This window comes from Meleagris gallopavo, chromosome 12 (genome assembly GCF_000146605.3).
Source record: "Meleagris gallopavo isolate NT-WF06-2002-E0010 breed Aviagen turkey brand Nicholas breeding stock chromosome 12, Turkey_5.1, whole genome shotgun sequence".
In the NCBI taxonomy this organism is placed as follows: domain Eukaryota; kingdom Metazoa; phylum Chordata; class Aves; order Galliformes; family Phasianidae; genus Meleagris; species Meleagris gallopavo.
Window position 1 is genome coordinate 1,260,199 of NC_015022.2, and position 13,376 is coordinate 1,273,574.

Here is a 13,376-nt window from a genome sequence, read left to right on the forward strand (position 1 = left end):
CTGGGGAATGCCACCTGAGGAATCAAAGACATCAGCCAACTAGGGAATAACACTTCAAATGTTGTCCAGGCTGCTAATGAGTGGGAAATCTCCCATCTGACAGTTTTGTGGCAGAGCACATGTAGGAATAGTAGCAGTCTTTACCCACCTCAGCGCTAACATAGCAGCTGACATAAGTTATCTTCATAGGTCTGTGCCGTGTCACCCCCAAGGTAGCACTAGCTAAGCCAACCTTGGAGCCACCAGAATTAATATAACTTCAGTGCAGTGCTGTGCTTGGGTTAATTAGCTCTGCTTAGAGAAGGGGAGGAAGGGGAGCTAATAAGCAGGGCATGCTGCCAGGCTAATGTGATTATACTCTATCCAGGACCCCAGCTAGGATCTCTGCACTGAACTCCTTGCACACGTTCACTGGGAGCCAGTTCAGAAAACTGCAAAGCACAACAGCCTAAAGATACACGAAAGGTGATTTCTTCAACAATTTCAGATGCTCTGAGGAAAAGGAGAAAGAACAAAAGAGGCACACAGTAGCCTAGATCATGGCCATACCCTCCTAGCTTCTGACAAAAGCAGATAAGGGTTACCCGCTGCCACCAGTTAAAGCTGCACCTGGGCATTCAGTAATACTTGGAAGATTTTCCTTGTGTGAATTTCTTTAAATATTCTGAAGTTCATTAAACTTTGGGCCTTTTCAGTGCCCTGTGGCAGCAGCTCTAAAGTTTAATTACTTACCAGAAGAAAAAAATCCTTTCTTAAACCTTCTGCCTACTAAGACTCTGTACTGCTGGTCCGCAGGGAAGGGCAAAGACTGACTGTGCCCAGGAGATGGATCCCCAGCTCCCTTTGTAGCACTGAGGCACAACAGTGCTATGGGAAGGACCACATGAGATCACCAGGTTCAAACCCTCCCCTAACATGAGTCCTTCACTTCTTCCTTGACAAATACTGGTCCAACATTTGCTTTGTCCTCCAACAAAGACTGTATGTTCCATGTATTATGCTTCAGCCTTTACAATCACTATTTTTTTCCCAATTGCCAGCATCAAAATCCTCTCTGGTGTGTTCAGGCCAATGACAGCAGGATCAGGACCAAAATTGTTGAGAGCTGGCTTGGACAGCCAGACCACGGATGAATCTGTGCAAGAAGGGCTGTGATAATGGTGACTACACAGCTGTTTCAGGCATTGAGAGATCATGAGTGCTTCTGCAGGATTCAGAAAGCAGTTCTCTCTTTAATGCTGCCCCTTGCAATTGTGCTGCAGCAGGTGATTATTAAGAATAATGATATGAACATGTGAGTATCTCCCCAGTTTTAATTTGTATTTTAAGAACGAGAAGAACTGGATAGATTATTAGGGGAAGGGGAGCAGGGGTATGAATGTGGAGAACAGAGAGCTCAGGAGAAAACCAGAGACAGATCTTGTGTAGAAATGAGGCTCTGGCAGGAGAGATTACAGCTTTGCTGGTCTCTGCAATGCTGACAGCAGCAATTCCTACCTATCATCAGTCATTCTTCTGCATGTACCTGAGAAGATAATGCGGGAGAGCCAAGCCTCTCTGCAGGATGCCCATTACTGCCTGCATCCTGCTGCGATGGGAGAGTGAAGCCAGAGTCTCTCCCTGCTTTGTTCCAATGAGCAAGGCTGCAGTAAGCAGCACCATCACCACTCCCAAAAGCCTCAAGGTTACAGAGCCAATTGGAGAGGATGAGTGTGTGTGTTTGTTTGTGGTGACTGGATATAAATATTAATCCAATTGAGCTGTAGGATTAGAGAAGGAAATTAATAGGGCAACCTGCACCAAGAAGGAAAATAACTTGCACACCAGCCTAGTTTGCTCATCTCCTGGGCCCAAAACACTCTCCTTCTCTTGTGAGCCACAGTTAATGTAGATTGTGTGGCAATTTTACAGTCAATGACAAACTTACGTGCTAAGATTTGAACTCATCCAAGAATAGCTGAAAGGGGCCTCAAGCCTCTACTCCTGCTTATGGACCTCCTCTGCCATTACCCAGCTCTGGCACTCGCTGGAATATGCAGCAATTCAGCCTACTGATCTAGCAGAAAACAAAACTAAGCCAGAAGAGAGAAATCAGCTCAGCAGAGAAGCATGAGGAGTGGTGCACCAGAGTGAATTTGCACAGCTGGGAGTAGAAGCACGGAGCACTGGGTGAGAAGAGGTGTGTGAGGCTTCCCCTCTGGTCAGAGCTGTGAGATTCACTTACAATATGCTAACTCTATACCAAGATGTTGGGAAATTTTTCTATCAGATGCCTTTGGGACGGACTGGTAATATTTTCCCATTGTACAAATGTAAAAAAAAAAAGGACAGCATTTAAGGGTGCAAACGTATTTTTTAGCTAGACACTAGCTGAGAGACAGGAGTCATCTCCTGAGCCTGCTATTGTCTCTGCTGTGTGACTGCAGGCAATCATTTAGGGCAAAACACACCCTGCAATGCAGGACAGAACTTCTAACTTTGCCACTGGGACTGGAAATAAGACAGCCATTTCAGAGTGCCAGAGCTAACGAGCTATTCTGACTCAGAGCTTTTTAGGGATGGCACAGAGCCATGAAGGCTGTGCCACTTCAGTGCCTGAGCTGGTAGGAGAGCTCTGTACCGCACGGGACTCTCCTCTTCTACTCAGGAGCCTTGGCACTACACTGATTTGGAGGGTTCAACTTCTATCTCCAATATCTTCATGGTTCCTATCAACCCACCAATCCTCTATGGCCTCCTTGCCTTGCAGAACCAGCATGGCATGAAGTTCAGGTATCTCCTACAGGAGGACATTTAGACAAAAGAGGGAGTCTGTCCAAATGAATCTAATCAAGAGTGAAAGACGGGACCAAATCACGTCCTATTTACTGAGACAAGCCTGCTGTTGAAGCCAACAGACAGCACATGTCTTATTCCCCTTCTCAGAAACCCTGTTTGTACAAGAGAAGAACAAGTTGGCTTGGCAGAAAAAGATCAGCCTGAAACTTCACTACAAGCTCTCTCCCAAACCTTTTCTTGAAGGTTACACAAAGTAAAGTGTCTAGCTATTCCCTTCTGTCCTGTTATTATACTCATTTCTGCCACTCCTCTCCCTCCCCACTGCCTCCTTCTTTGGCTGCTCCTAGAACACCTGATAAAATCTCTGCAGCCAGAGCTGCTGCTGAGGTGAGATGCAGAGCCCTGTCTGCAGCCTGAAGGTGTATTCAGCAACAGCCTCCAAACTGCTCTGTGCTTCTCCCAGTCGACCCTGCCAACTTGTTGAGATTCTTTGCTTATAATATGCTTCAACAGCCACGTTGTCCCATGAGGACTGAACTAAATTGAGTCGCAGGGCTGCAAATCACGAAGCGGCCTCATTTTAATCACGGCTATTCAAGTGCTAAGGAATGCAGAAAGTAAATACATATTTGTTTTTAGACCATCATTTGTCCCATTTGCAAGAGGAAATTGAATGTACTCAGTCCCTGAGGCTTTGTTCTTAAGAGAATACCTTGCGAAATGAACCTGCTATAACCACTACACATGAAATGTATCCTTTGTTATCCCTGTATCTATTGCTTTTGTCAAAAAGCTCCTCTCCCAAATCTATTAACCCTCTTATTCACATCTCCACAATCTAATCAGGCTTTATTTAACATTTCACACTTCTGCCACCCCAGCTGCAGTCCCTGCTGGCTTTCTGGTGACTGGTTTCCCAGAGCACTGACTGGAATCAAACATCTACAGACAAGTTCTGCCCTTGTCTCCAGACCTGGCTGGGGAAAAAAATTGCAGTGTGCTGTCTTGCAGGTGTAAACTTGGCTGCAGCTCGGTTGACCAGGTGGCTGGATTTGCAAATCAGTCCTTGACTTCTATGCTACTTCAAACAAATTTGAATAAATACTCTGCACACACAGATTTTTATCAGCTTGCATTCCAAGTGCTGCAGTGTCCTTCTCTTTGGCATGCCTTCCTCTCAATTAGCCTTAGTCCAGCCAATCTGGAACACAGAAGCAAGAAGTAACCCAGTCCTCCACACATCTTCAATTGGAGCTTTTGTTTTAGCTCTAGCTGTGGTTTCAGATATTCCCTATCCTCAGAGCATGATTCAGCCTCTGGGCTTTGCTTTCAGTCTCTGCTCTGCTGCAAGGTCCTTCTGCAGCCCAGCACTGTAATCCCAGTGTCTCAAACTCGTTCTAGCCCATCTTGCACATCCTTTCTCTCACCTCCTCCCAAGCAACGGCTTCAAACTCACCCTTCTTAAGCCAACACACGCCAGCCATACTTCACGATTGAACAATAGCTACCTAGTTTAATTAACAAGAAGCAGTGTCAGAATAGGACTAGCACCTCATTCTTCCTCTTCTTAAGTCTTCAGACCAAATGTACCCATATAACCCTGACCATAACACCCTTGAGCCCTCCAAGCCCTTGCTCTTAGTTACACACAGTCATTCTTCAACAAGTTCTCCTGTTTTGTGGAGGTGCTGGTTCAACCAGAACTTGAGGCAGAAGCCCTGCTCACCTGTGTCCTAGAAGGAAAAGTATCATTGCACCATCTGCTGAATCATGGTGAGTGACCCTGTTTGCTCCATAACATCTTACAAACTCACAGCATCACCTTAAACCCACCACCAGAAGCTACTGCTAATAGCAGTGGTAATCTGATCAGTGGTGACATTTCTGTCTGTGTCCTACATTATGCAACTCAACAACTGCAATTAATTCGATAGCTACCTGGGGAACCTACCTGGTGCTTCTGAGCTTCGAGCTGTGCTTTGGGTTTGTTACGTAGTTTCACTCATGAGCACTGATGTGATTAATCTGGATATTTTTAAAGGAAGTGCTTGCTAAACAAACGCTGCTCTTTCTGAACATTTAGTCAGGATTTGAAAAAAGATATCAGAAAGTGACTTACAATTTTAGATACCACTGACATTGATAATGCCAATCTAAACAGTCAGAGACAAAAAGAATCCCCCACTTGCCCTACTGTTATTCATGTGATCTTGCATCCACTTCCTTCTGAGGTTCTGCAGGGTAAACAAATAGTTATGAAATACCAATAAACTACAGTAGTGACAAAGACGCTGCACTTTTGGCCTCTCACGTGGGTCACTCATAGCCCTGATCTCCTCCAGACGATGCGTAAACCACCCCTAGGTGACATAAGGGTTGCAAAGCCCAGTCCTTACCTTCTCCTGGTACTGACGCCGTGAGGAGTCCAGGGACTGGATTAGGGCTGTGGCATGGCCGATGAACATGGCATAGCAGGTGGCACCGACAATCATGCTCAGCATAGTGAGCCATACATCAGACATGCCAACGGGTGCCTGCTGCCCATACCCAATGCAGAGCATGTGACTCATTGCCTTGAACAGCGCATAGGAATACTGCTTCCCCCAGGAGTCATTCTAAAGAGACAGATAGACAGACAAAGCTTTAGCAGTGGGACAAGACATTCACTGAGATGAACACATTTCAGAAAACGATACCTAACGTTAGACTCAAAGTCCGTATTTAAAGCACCTCTATGTTTTAAACAAACAATGTGATGGCTTAGAAGTGTTGGGCACGCTGGATATATCTACAAACCCTACATTTAGTTGTCTGACAATAACTGACTTTGGTCAGGGCTTTTACAGATTCTACGCATTCTTTCCAGCACAGCTTTCAGAAAGAAATCCTGACTGACACTTTGCTAACCTGGGATACACTGAGATGATGCACTGCAATGTGTTCAAAATGACCCATGTGTGGGAAAAGGGACTGATGCAAACGGTCACTCTACTGAGAAATGGATTTTTCAGAGAACTGCTAGAAGGGAGCCTGAGCAAGCCTTCCAGCAGTGAGGTCTTAAAGCAGGGAAAATCGTTTACTCCCCAGCAGTTTATGAAATGTCCAGGGTCTCTGGTCACTACCTGAAGAGATGGGGAGGGCAGAAAATTAAGATGATAATGTCCAGGCAGAGAGTTCTTTGCAGGGTCAAACTGGGCCTTTTCAGGGAGCTGAACAAACTACAGATGGATTCATTTGAGAGATGAAATAAACCACAGTGAGAAGCCAGCTGAAGTCAATGGCTTCCTTCAGACATGCTGTGCTCTCCCACCACAATGAACAGCAGAAGCACCTCAGCGATTACATCATGCAAAAGAGTGAAAAACACACCATAAGTTTCAGGACTACTCTGATTAGTTTGAGCTCAGAGAACAGCACAAAGTACATTTACTATCTTGTGGGTATTATATGCTAGCAAGTCCTTGCCACAAAACCTTGTAAAGTAAATGCACTGTCATCACACACTGCTATTACAAGACGTGTGAAAAAATACCACTGCTATGGTGATATTCATTGCAGCACATAATCTGTACGTTCATCAGTCTTCTTCCCGTTCCTAGGAAGGTGCTGGGTATACACTTTGGATATAGCTGTGCAGATACAGACAGCATAGCAACTCAGAAGGTCGTTGTGCAGAAGACCTGGTTTGGGGCTCATCAGACAGGTGAGCAATACTTCTGTGAACTCCATTCAGAGAGACAGCAGGCTCAGCACTGGTGACCTGCAACGCGGGAAGCCCTGGAGTTTACTGGATGCCTCCCTGGAGGGATCTTATCACAGTCAGGTGGATGGCTGATGACCTGTCTACAAAAACCAGCTCTCTGGGTGTCACTAATGTTGATGGAAATTTTTCAGTAAGCTGACAAGTAGTAAATAGAACCAAAGAGCACTGTTAATGTTTGTGAGCTGTGGCGAAGAGCTGGAACCTCTGGTCAGTGTTAATGCTTGTGTAGGAGATAAGCACGTGGACAAAGACAGGAGACAGTGTTACCTTAGCCATATCCAGTTACATTATGCAAGCAGGCCTGATTCACACTGCAACAAGAAGGGCAAAGCAACAGAAGTGACAGCAAAGCGGACACAGAAGCAGCAGCACATCCAGGGTCCCAGGAGGGATGGCTCCCTGCTGGCGCCAGCCTGTCTGGGCTCACCTCCCTAACAAAGCAGGAACCAGTTCACCTCCCGCACTGGAAAAATCTCCCCCTGAGCCCACAGGAAAGATAATGTGGTCTTTGGGTCTCTATTCCTGGGACTGCAGATGGACTGCCCCCGTGTGTGAGAAAAGGTGCAGCCCAAAGGGGGAGTCAGCTACAGGAGAAGGCAAAGAACACCTGTGCTCTGATGCCTATACAGGACTGAATGCAGCTCCCTGAGAGAAGCCTGACAAGGCAAGGAGAAGAGTCAGTCCCAGCACCAAACACAAACTGAGAAAAGCAGCAATCCACAACACAGTGGTTAAGCATGCCCCAGCCTGCCTTTCTATTACAGAGCCAATAGGTAAGTCTTGCAGAGAAAAGACAGAGGTGTGTACTTGGCTTGATGGAGAGAAGTGTGATTTCTTCTTCTCTTGTCCTCTCAGGCCAGTTCTACATCTTAGCCAGAAGGTTCTCAAAGCAAATACCTTTCCCATGGTACCATGGAAATGCTGCTGCCTTCTGAGTTCAGTGTGGCAGTAGTTTAACAGGGCAGCACATCTCTGTAACAGAATTGAGGGCAGGGAGAAAAGAAATGCTGAGCTGAAATTCCAAAGGGAATCTGGGAAGACAGAAAAAGATCAGCTGAGCTGGTTGCTCAGACATCAGGAACCTGGCTGCAAGGGTTTTTCATGACTGTGAATGATCAAAGAGGAGAGTCTGGGCATCAGTCAGGTTCAAGTTTTGAGAGCAGGCAAGTCACTGAACCACCGTAGATTTGGTTCCTGCCTATGTAAGCAGGAGCCAACAGTTCCCAATAAACTTTTGGGTGTAGGAGGCTTGCAGTGTGGAAATTAGTCATCCAAACCCATGATGTCAAATACCAACAAGCCCAAGCAGCCTGCAGAAACACTTCCAGCTCCCTGAGAACTCTGTAGTTATGAGCAATGACCTCAGTTTCCATCAGCAGCATGGCTCCCTGCGAGGACAGCCTGCTTTGTGCCAGGCTGAGTAATGACAGGCTGAGGGGAGAGAACTGGAGACAACACAGGGTGTTTACAATGGTCCTGAGCAGCTTGGCCTGCTGGGAGGAGAGATCAAGGACTGCTAAAACAGAGGCAATTCCATGAAAGAAGAACCTTCCAAAGCAGTTACCTTTAGGACACAACCTCTAAGCGTCTGTAAGGAGCACTGGATCCTCACAGCACAGTCTTTGTGATTACTCTTTCCTTAGAAGTCTGAGTATATCTTTATTTTTCAAACCTACTCTACACCCTTTTGTTTCCCACAGAATAAACAGGCAGGCCAAGAATGTAATCCAGAGAAGCAGCACTGGTTCCAAACGTGCCCACAGGCTTATCAGCGTCACAGTGCCCTGTACTGATATAGCTTGCCCGTGTACCAAACCAGCCCCTATAGTGGAGGACTATACTACAAATACACCCTAGTGGCTAAAATGATCCATTAAGGTAGATAAATGAGGCCCTCAAACTGCAGAAAGAACATGGCTCCTCCTTAACTAAATCTCAAAGCAAGCTAAAATGGAGCTATAGATCTGTGCTTGAACATCGTCAAGAGGGATGTTATCTCAAACGCATGCCAGGCACTATGAGCATTTGCAAATGGGAGTTAAAATTACTTTGAAGTGGTTTCTCAAACTAGCTTGTTTTTAACACCCACACTGGCAGGACTATAAGGGTTTCTTTGGGATTAGTGTCTGGACTTCAATGCCTCTGCTCGTATCTCCACTCTTGGATATTTGGAAGCACACCGCTGAAACTCTTCAAAGGCAGCGTTGGAATCGGCTGTACCTTACAAAAGCACCTGAAGAAAAAGAACAGGGTCTCACAGGATTTTGCTTGATCTGAGGAACATCTGGCTGAACCCCCACAGGACAGGACGAAAGAGAGCAATGGAAAAACTGGAAAATACTGGCAAATTCTTGGTGTAGAAGCACAATCCATGGGCACACCATTATGCCTGCCATATACACCACTACCATTTCTAAGTTTTAAGAGCCTGTCTGTAGTGCAGCGTATTTCACTCAGCATCCAACTCCCTTCCATATATAATCCTAGTCAGATGAGCTGCAGTTTACAGGCAGTTCACACCTGAGCCCATCAGCCCAGACAAACAGGGCACGAGTACACTTTGTGAACTCCCACCTTTGGCTCAGCAATGATCTCATTATGTGCCCTCAGAGCAAACTCCGTGTTTGCTGCTGCACACCATTTGTGCTGTGCTGCAGAATAAAGGCCTCTGAGCATCACTGCCCTCCCCTGAACAACACCACAACTGCTAGGCAGGGAAAACACCTTCAGATGGAGGTTAGAGGACAGCAGTAGTGGGACCAGAAATGAAGATAATGGGTCAAACTTCATATTGGATAGCACCTGCCTGTTCTGGTCTTATTTCCAGGGTGAGCTTTTGCATGACCTTCACCTTATAGAAGATTTTCTCAGGACTTTGAGTGCACCAGAAAATTTTCATTGCCCCAGGTCCATGACCCCAGTGTTCCGGGATCTCCAGCAGAGCTCAGCCTGGTCACCCAGTCCTTGTCTGAGCTATGTCAGGGCTGTATGCCTGCCCAGCCCCAAACACTAGCAGGCCTTGAATTTTGCTGTAGCCTCTGGTCCCTTATATTGCTGCTCCTAACTGGATTCCATGGATGGATGCTGGATGTTATGGTTATCACCTTGCCTTCTCTGGATTAGTCAATGGGCCCTTTAATCACCAATTCTGCTCTGCCTACCCTCTTTAGGTCCAGCTGGTAAGGGCACTGTGCTGGAGTCACCCTTGCTTCCTGGCTCATACAGTATCGTGGAGCAGCCCTACCCTTGCAGCTGCTTCCTGACAGATTTTATAAAACATGAACAACTACTGCACAGCTTTCATAAGCCTACTGAGAGAGAGTGTGAGGGAGCTGCTGGACCTGAGGCTTGGAGGGAGTTCGGAATCACCCAGAAGATCATGCCAGACTCTTCTGTCTTCTGCCATACATGCTGCGCCAGCTTCTCTTCCTATTTTCCATCAGCAACACCAAAAAATGTGTCATGGGTTGGGATTGGTATGCTCAAAGGGGGAGCTACTCTCCTTCTGGTGGAAGGGAAGATGATTAGTATTTCCTATGCAAGGTCACTGCATTTGACATGGGGATATTTGCCTTCCCTGCTGAGTTTATCAGTTCAGCACAACACCCAAGAGAGCAAGCCACGTGTTTCCAGCAGCTTTCAGGTCTCAGCAGAGCTCAGATTTCTTCGACGAGGAGCTGCCAGGCAAGGGTCATCGTGGGGAGATGCTGCTGCCTGCACATATGCCTCTCTGGAGCTGACTCACAAGCGTTTCCCTTTTTAACAAAGTGCCCTGTAGGGAAGCTAGCGCCAAAGCCCCTGAGATTGGGGCTGAGCAATTAGTACCAAAAACATCCATCCCTGCCATTTCAGAGACAGTTCAGTAAGAAGAAAAAGATAGTCATTCCTACAATTGCTGAAGATGAAGGATGGAACGCACAGAAAATAACAAGATGAACTGGACCCAGGGATTTATCGAGCCCCTGATATGATTTTGGCAACATCAGATGCTTCACAGATCCCCTGGAAGAGGATCAAGCCTTTAGAAAGCAGATGGGAGGTGATGAATCTTCTTTTCCCACTGCACCGGAGTCAGAGCTGTTTTATGGACTGCCAAGCAGCTAGGTGGGAAACTCTGGCATGGCGGATGAACAGCACTCAAGGAGAAAGCCCACAAAGCATTTGGCATCTCTTGTTCACCTCCGCTCGGATGCAGCAGCTTCACAACTCATTTTTTTTAACCTGCAGTGGTAAGCTTTTTGGCTCTTACATGCAATCACGGCAGTTGTGCACCAAGAATACTCCCCTCACAGCTGTGACCAGGTCAGAACTAAAAGACCCCAAATCCAACTTACCAACTGGCACCAACAGAAGCCATGCTGTCCTCCCACCCGCGCCCATCACATCTTACTCAAAGCCATTCTGCAAACCAATACCGTTGCACCAAAGCCTGAGGACAGCCCAGGCTGCTGGTTTATTGCTGTTTCCTGACTCTCCCATTACTTCACAATGGACTATATGGAAATTGTTGCACTAATTACACCCTTCGCTTCCATCTCTGGTCAAGAAGCTACCACTGACACATTTGGAAGTCTTATCAGGAGATAAGAGAACAGAACTTTATTGTGAGAAGAAACTCTCTGATTCCATATATACTTTTTAAAAATGTTCTTAAGTTATTTTTGGGCTGGCATTTTCCGGAACAACTTTGGAATAGAAGCCACCCAAATTATAGGTGGAACACACAACCATCTCTTCAGTTCTTCATCCCATTTTCCTGAGATTCTGTTTCTGAGGCAGTCACTGAGATCATCACTTTTTTCACTTTTATGAAGTGAAAAAAATTAAGGTGACTTAGCTGCAGACGAGAAGCTGAGGAAAAAAAAAAATCACACAAGGCAAATTTAATTCCCAGCTTCACAGGATGGGAAGACAAGTACTGCAGCATGAGTCCCTGCCTGGCATAGCCCTGCTATGAATAAAAAGTTTCTATCCTGCCTCCTGGAGATTCTGCTGAGCCCTCTGCATCCTTCCCCCTCTATCCTCAGACTTGCAGCTAAGAAAGTTGTACAGGCTAAGCAGTAAGAATATGAGGTGGTAATCCTTTGTTGTGGCTGTCACCCAAGCTTTCAATGCACAAAAACATATGCTCAGTGATCATTTGGTTAGTGAGCAGTTTTTCAGCCAGAAGACTGGACCAAGTAGGTGGAAAGAGGACGAGTTATTAGGGTCTAGCACATTAGGAATAAGGAAACATGGCTCAAATCTGCTCCTCCAAAGCTGTTGTGCAAGGTCTCCATGGCCAAGTCACTTCATCTGATGGAGATGATTTGTCTGCAGCTCTGAGCTCTCCAGGACAAGGAGCTGTAAGTCCTTTTGAACCCAAATAGCACAAGCACAATGGGGCCCTGATCTTTCATTGCTCCTGTCATATAAATAATAAAAAAGCAGCACAGGGAAGACAGGGCAGCTGCTGCATGGGTTGTTCTTCTGATGTAGATAAATAAAGGGCTGTAGTCTCCAGAACTGTCAGTCTGACACCTTTCAACAGCAGGAAACGAACGATTATTGCAGAGGGAAGAAATAAACAAACAAGCCCCCAAACAGAGGACTTCTGACAGCTGCTCGCTCATCTCAGGCATGGGCAGCATGGGCCCACAGCTCTGCATGTGGAAGCCATGGAAGCTGGCAGTTCTTTTATACATTCTGCATTTGTTCTGTTCTGCCCGAATGCCCGATATTATTATTTTTTTAAAGAAGAAATTGGCTGGGGGAATCTAGAGGTTAAGAGCTGCAATAAGAGGCAATTTTTTAAGCTTTGTCAGTTTTTGCTGCTTAATCAACTGGACATTGTCCCTTTGAATAAAAGATCCTGAATTCTCAGTGAGATGGCTGAAAGGTACCACGAAATCCCTGCGCACGTACCATATGGTATAAATCTCCCTCACAGCAACAGTGCACAGCTTGGGACCTCACTGGGAAGTCTGGCCATTGTTCCTACTAGGGAAGGCCAAACTGTGGCATGGCAGTCTGTTTCAGCCCACTTTATTGCAGTACTGTGCAGCATGCGGTGTGATCACATTCATCCTTCAAGTGGATATGGAGCAGCTGGCTGAGCAGTTTCCTCGAGGCCAGCCATGGGAATTAGCATCTTATGGATCAGACCCAGCTCTAGGGCTCTAGGCCCCCCATTTGCCTCAATGTGCCCGGATCTCAGTGGAAAGACACCTTAACTCTTGCTCTTTGCTGTCTCCTGCCAGGAGGGGGAGCCTGGCTCTTGCCTTCTGCTGCAGGGGCTCTGTTGCCTGGTTTCTACTCTGCAGTCCCGACACTGTCCTGTTGTTGAGATTGTCCCCAAAGAGTCCCCATGCCCAAAGTGGCTTTACCAGTGCCTGTTGGACAGCGGAGAAGGACCCTAAAAGGAGGCAGCAGTAGATGGGGAGCTGAAAGGTGATGCTGTGAGCAGTGGCCTGGGGAGCACGAGGGGCAAGCACTTACCACCATGCGGTTGAGGGATACCCAGCAATCATCAGGGAAGTCCTGCAGCATAGGCACGAGGAACTGGAGGCAGCCATCCCAGTGACACAGCAGTAGCATCATTCCAATCAGGTTCACAATGCGCACAACTGCACTGGCCAGATCGTAGGTCATGTGGAAGATCTGCAGGGACAACCAGGAGCAGATTAGATGGCAGCTCCCCAACCAGCCAACCAACCCAGCAAAATTAGATGCAGTATCAGGGTCAAGAGCCTTTCTAATGTAACAGGAAAGGCTGCATCAGCCTAGCTCGGGTCAGTCACTGTATGTGAGCAGAACCAGCTGAAAAACAGATTAAAAACCAAAATACAAAATTGTA

At 46.6% G+C, this 13,376-nt stretch overlaps 1 protein-coding gene across 1 annotated transcript in view; it reads right to left on the reverse strand.

Moving 5' to 3' along the window:
• The window catches only part of HCN4 (hyperpolarization activated cyclic nucleotide gated potassium channel 4), a 99,661-nt gene that overhangs the window by 24,896 nt on the left and 61,389 nt on the right, over positions 1 to 13,376 (reverse strand). The window contains exons 3-4 of the mRNA XM_010717165.2: positions 13,019 to 13,180; positions 5,175 to 5,393 (exon numbers count right to left, since the gene is read on the reverse strand). Of these exons, the coding sequence (XP_010715467.1) occupies positions 5,175 to 5,393; positions 13,019 to 13,180 (381 nt within the window). The remainder of the gene's footprint in view (positions 1 to 5,174; positions 5,394 to 13,018; positions 13,181 to 13,376) is intronic.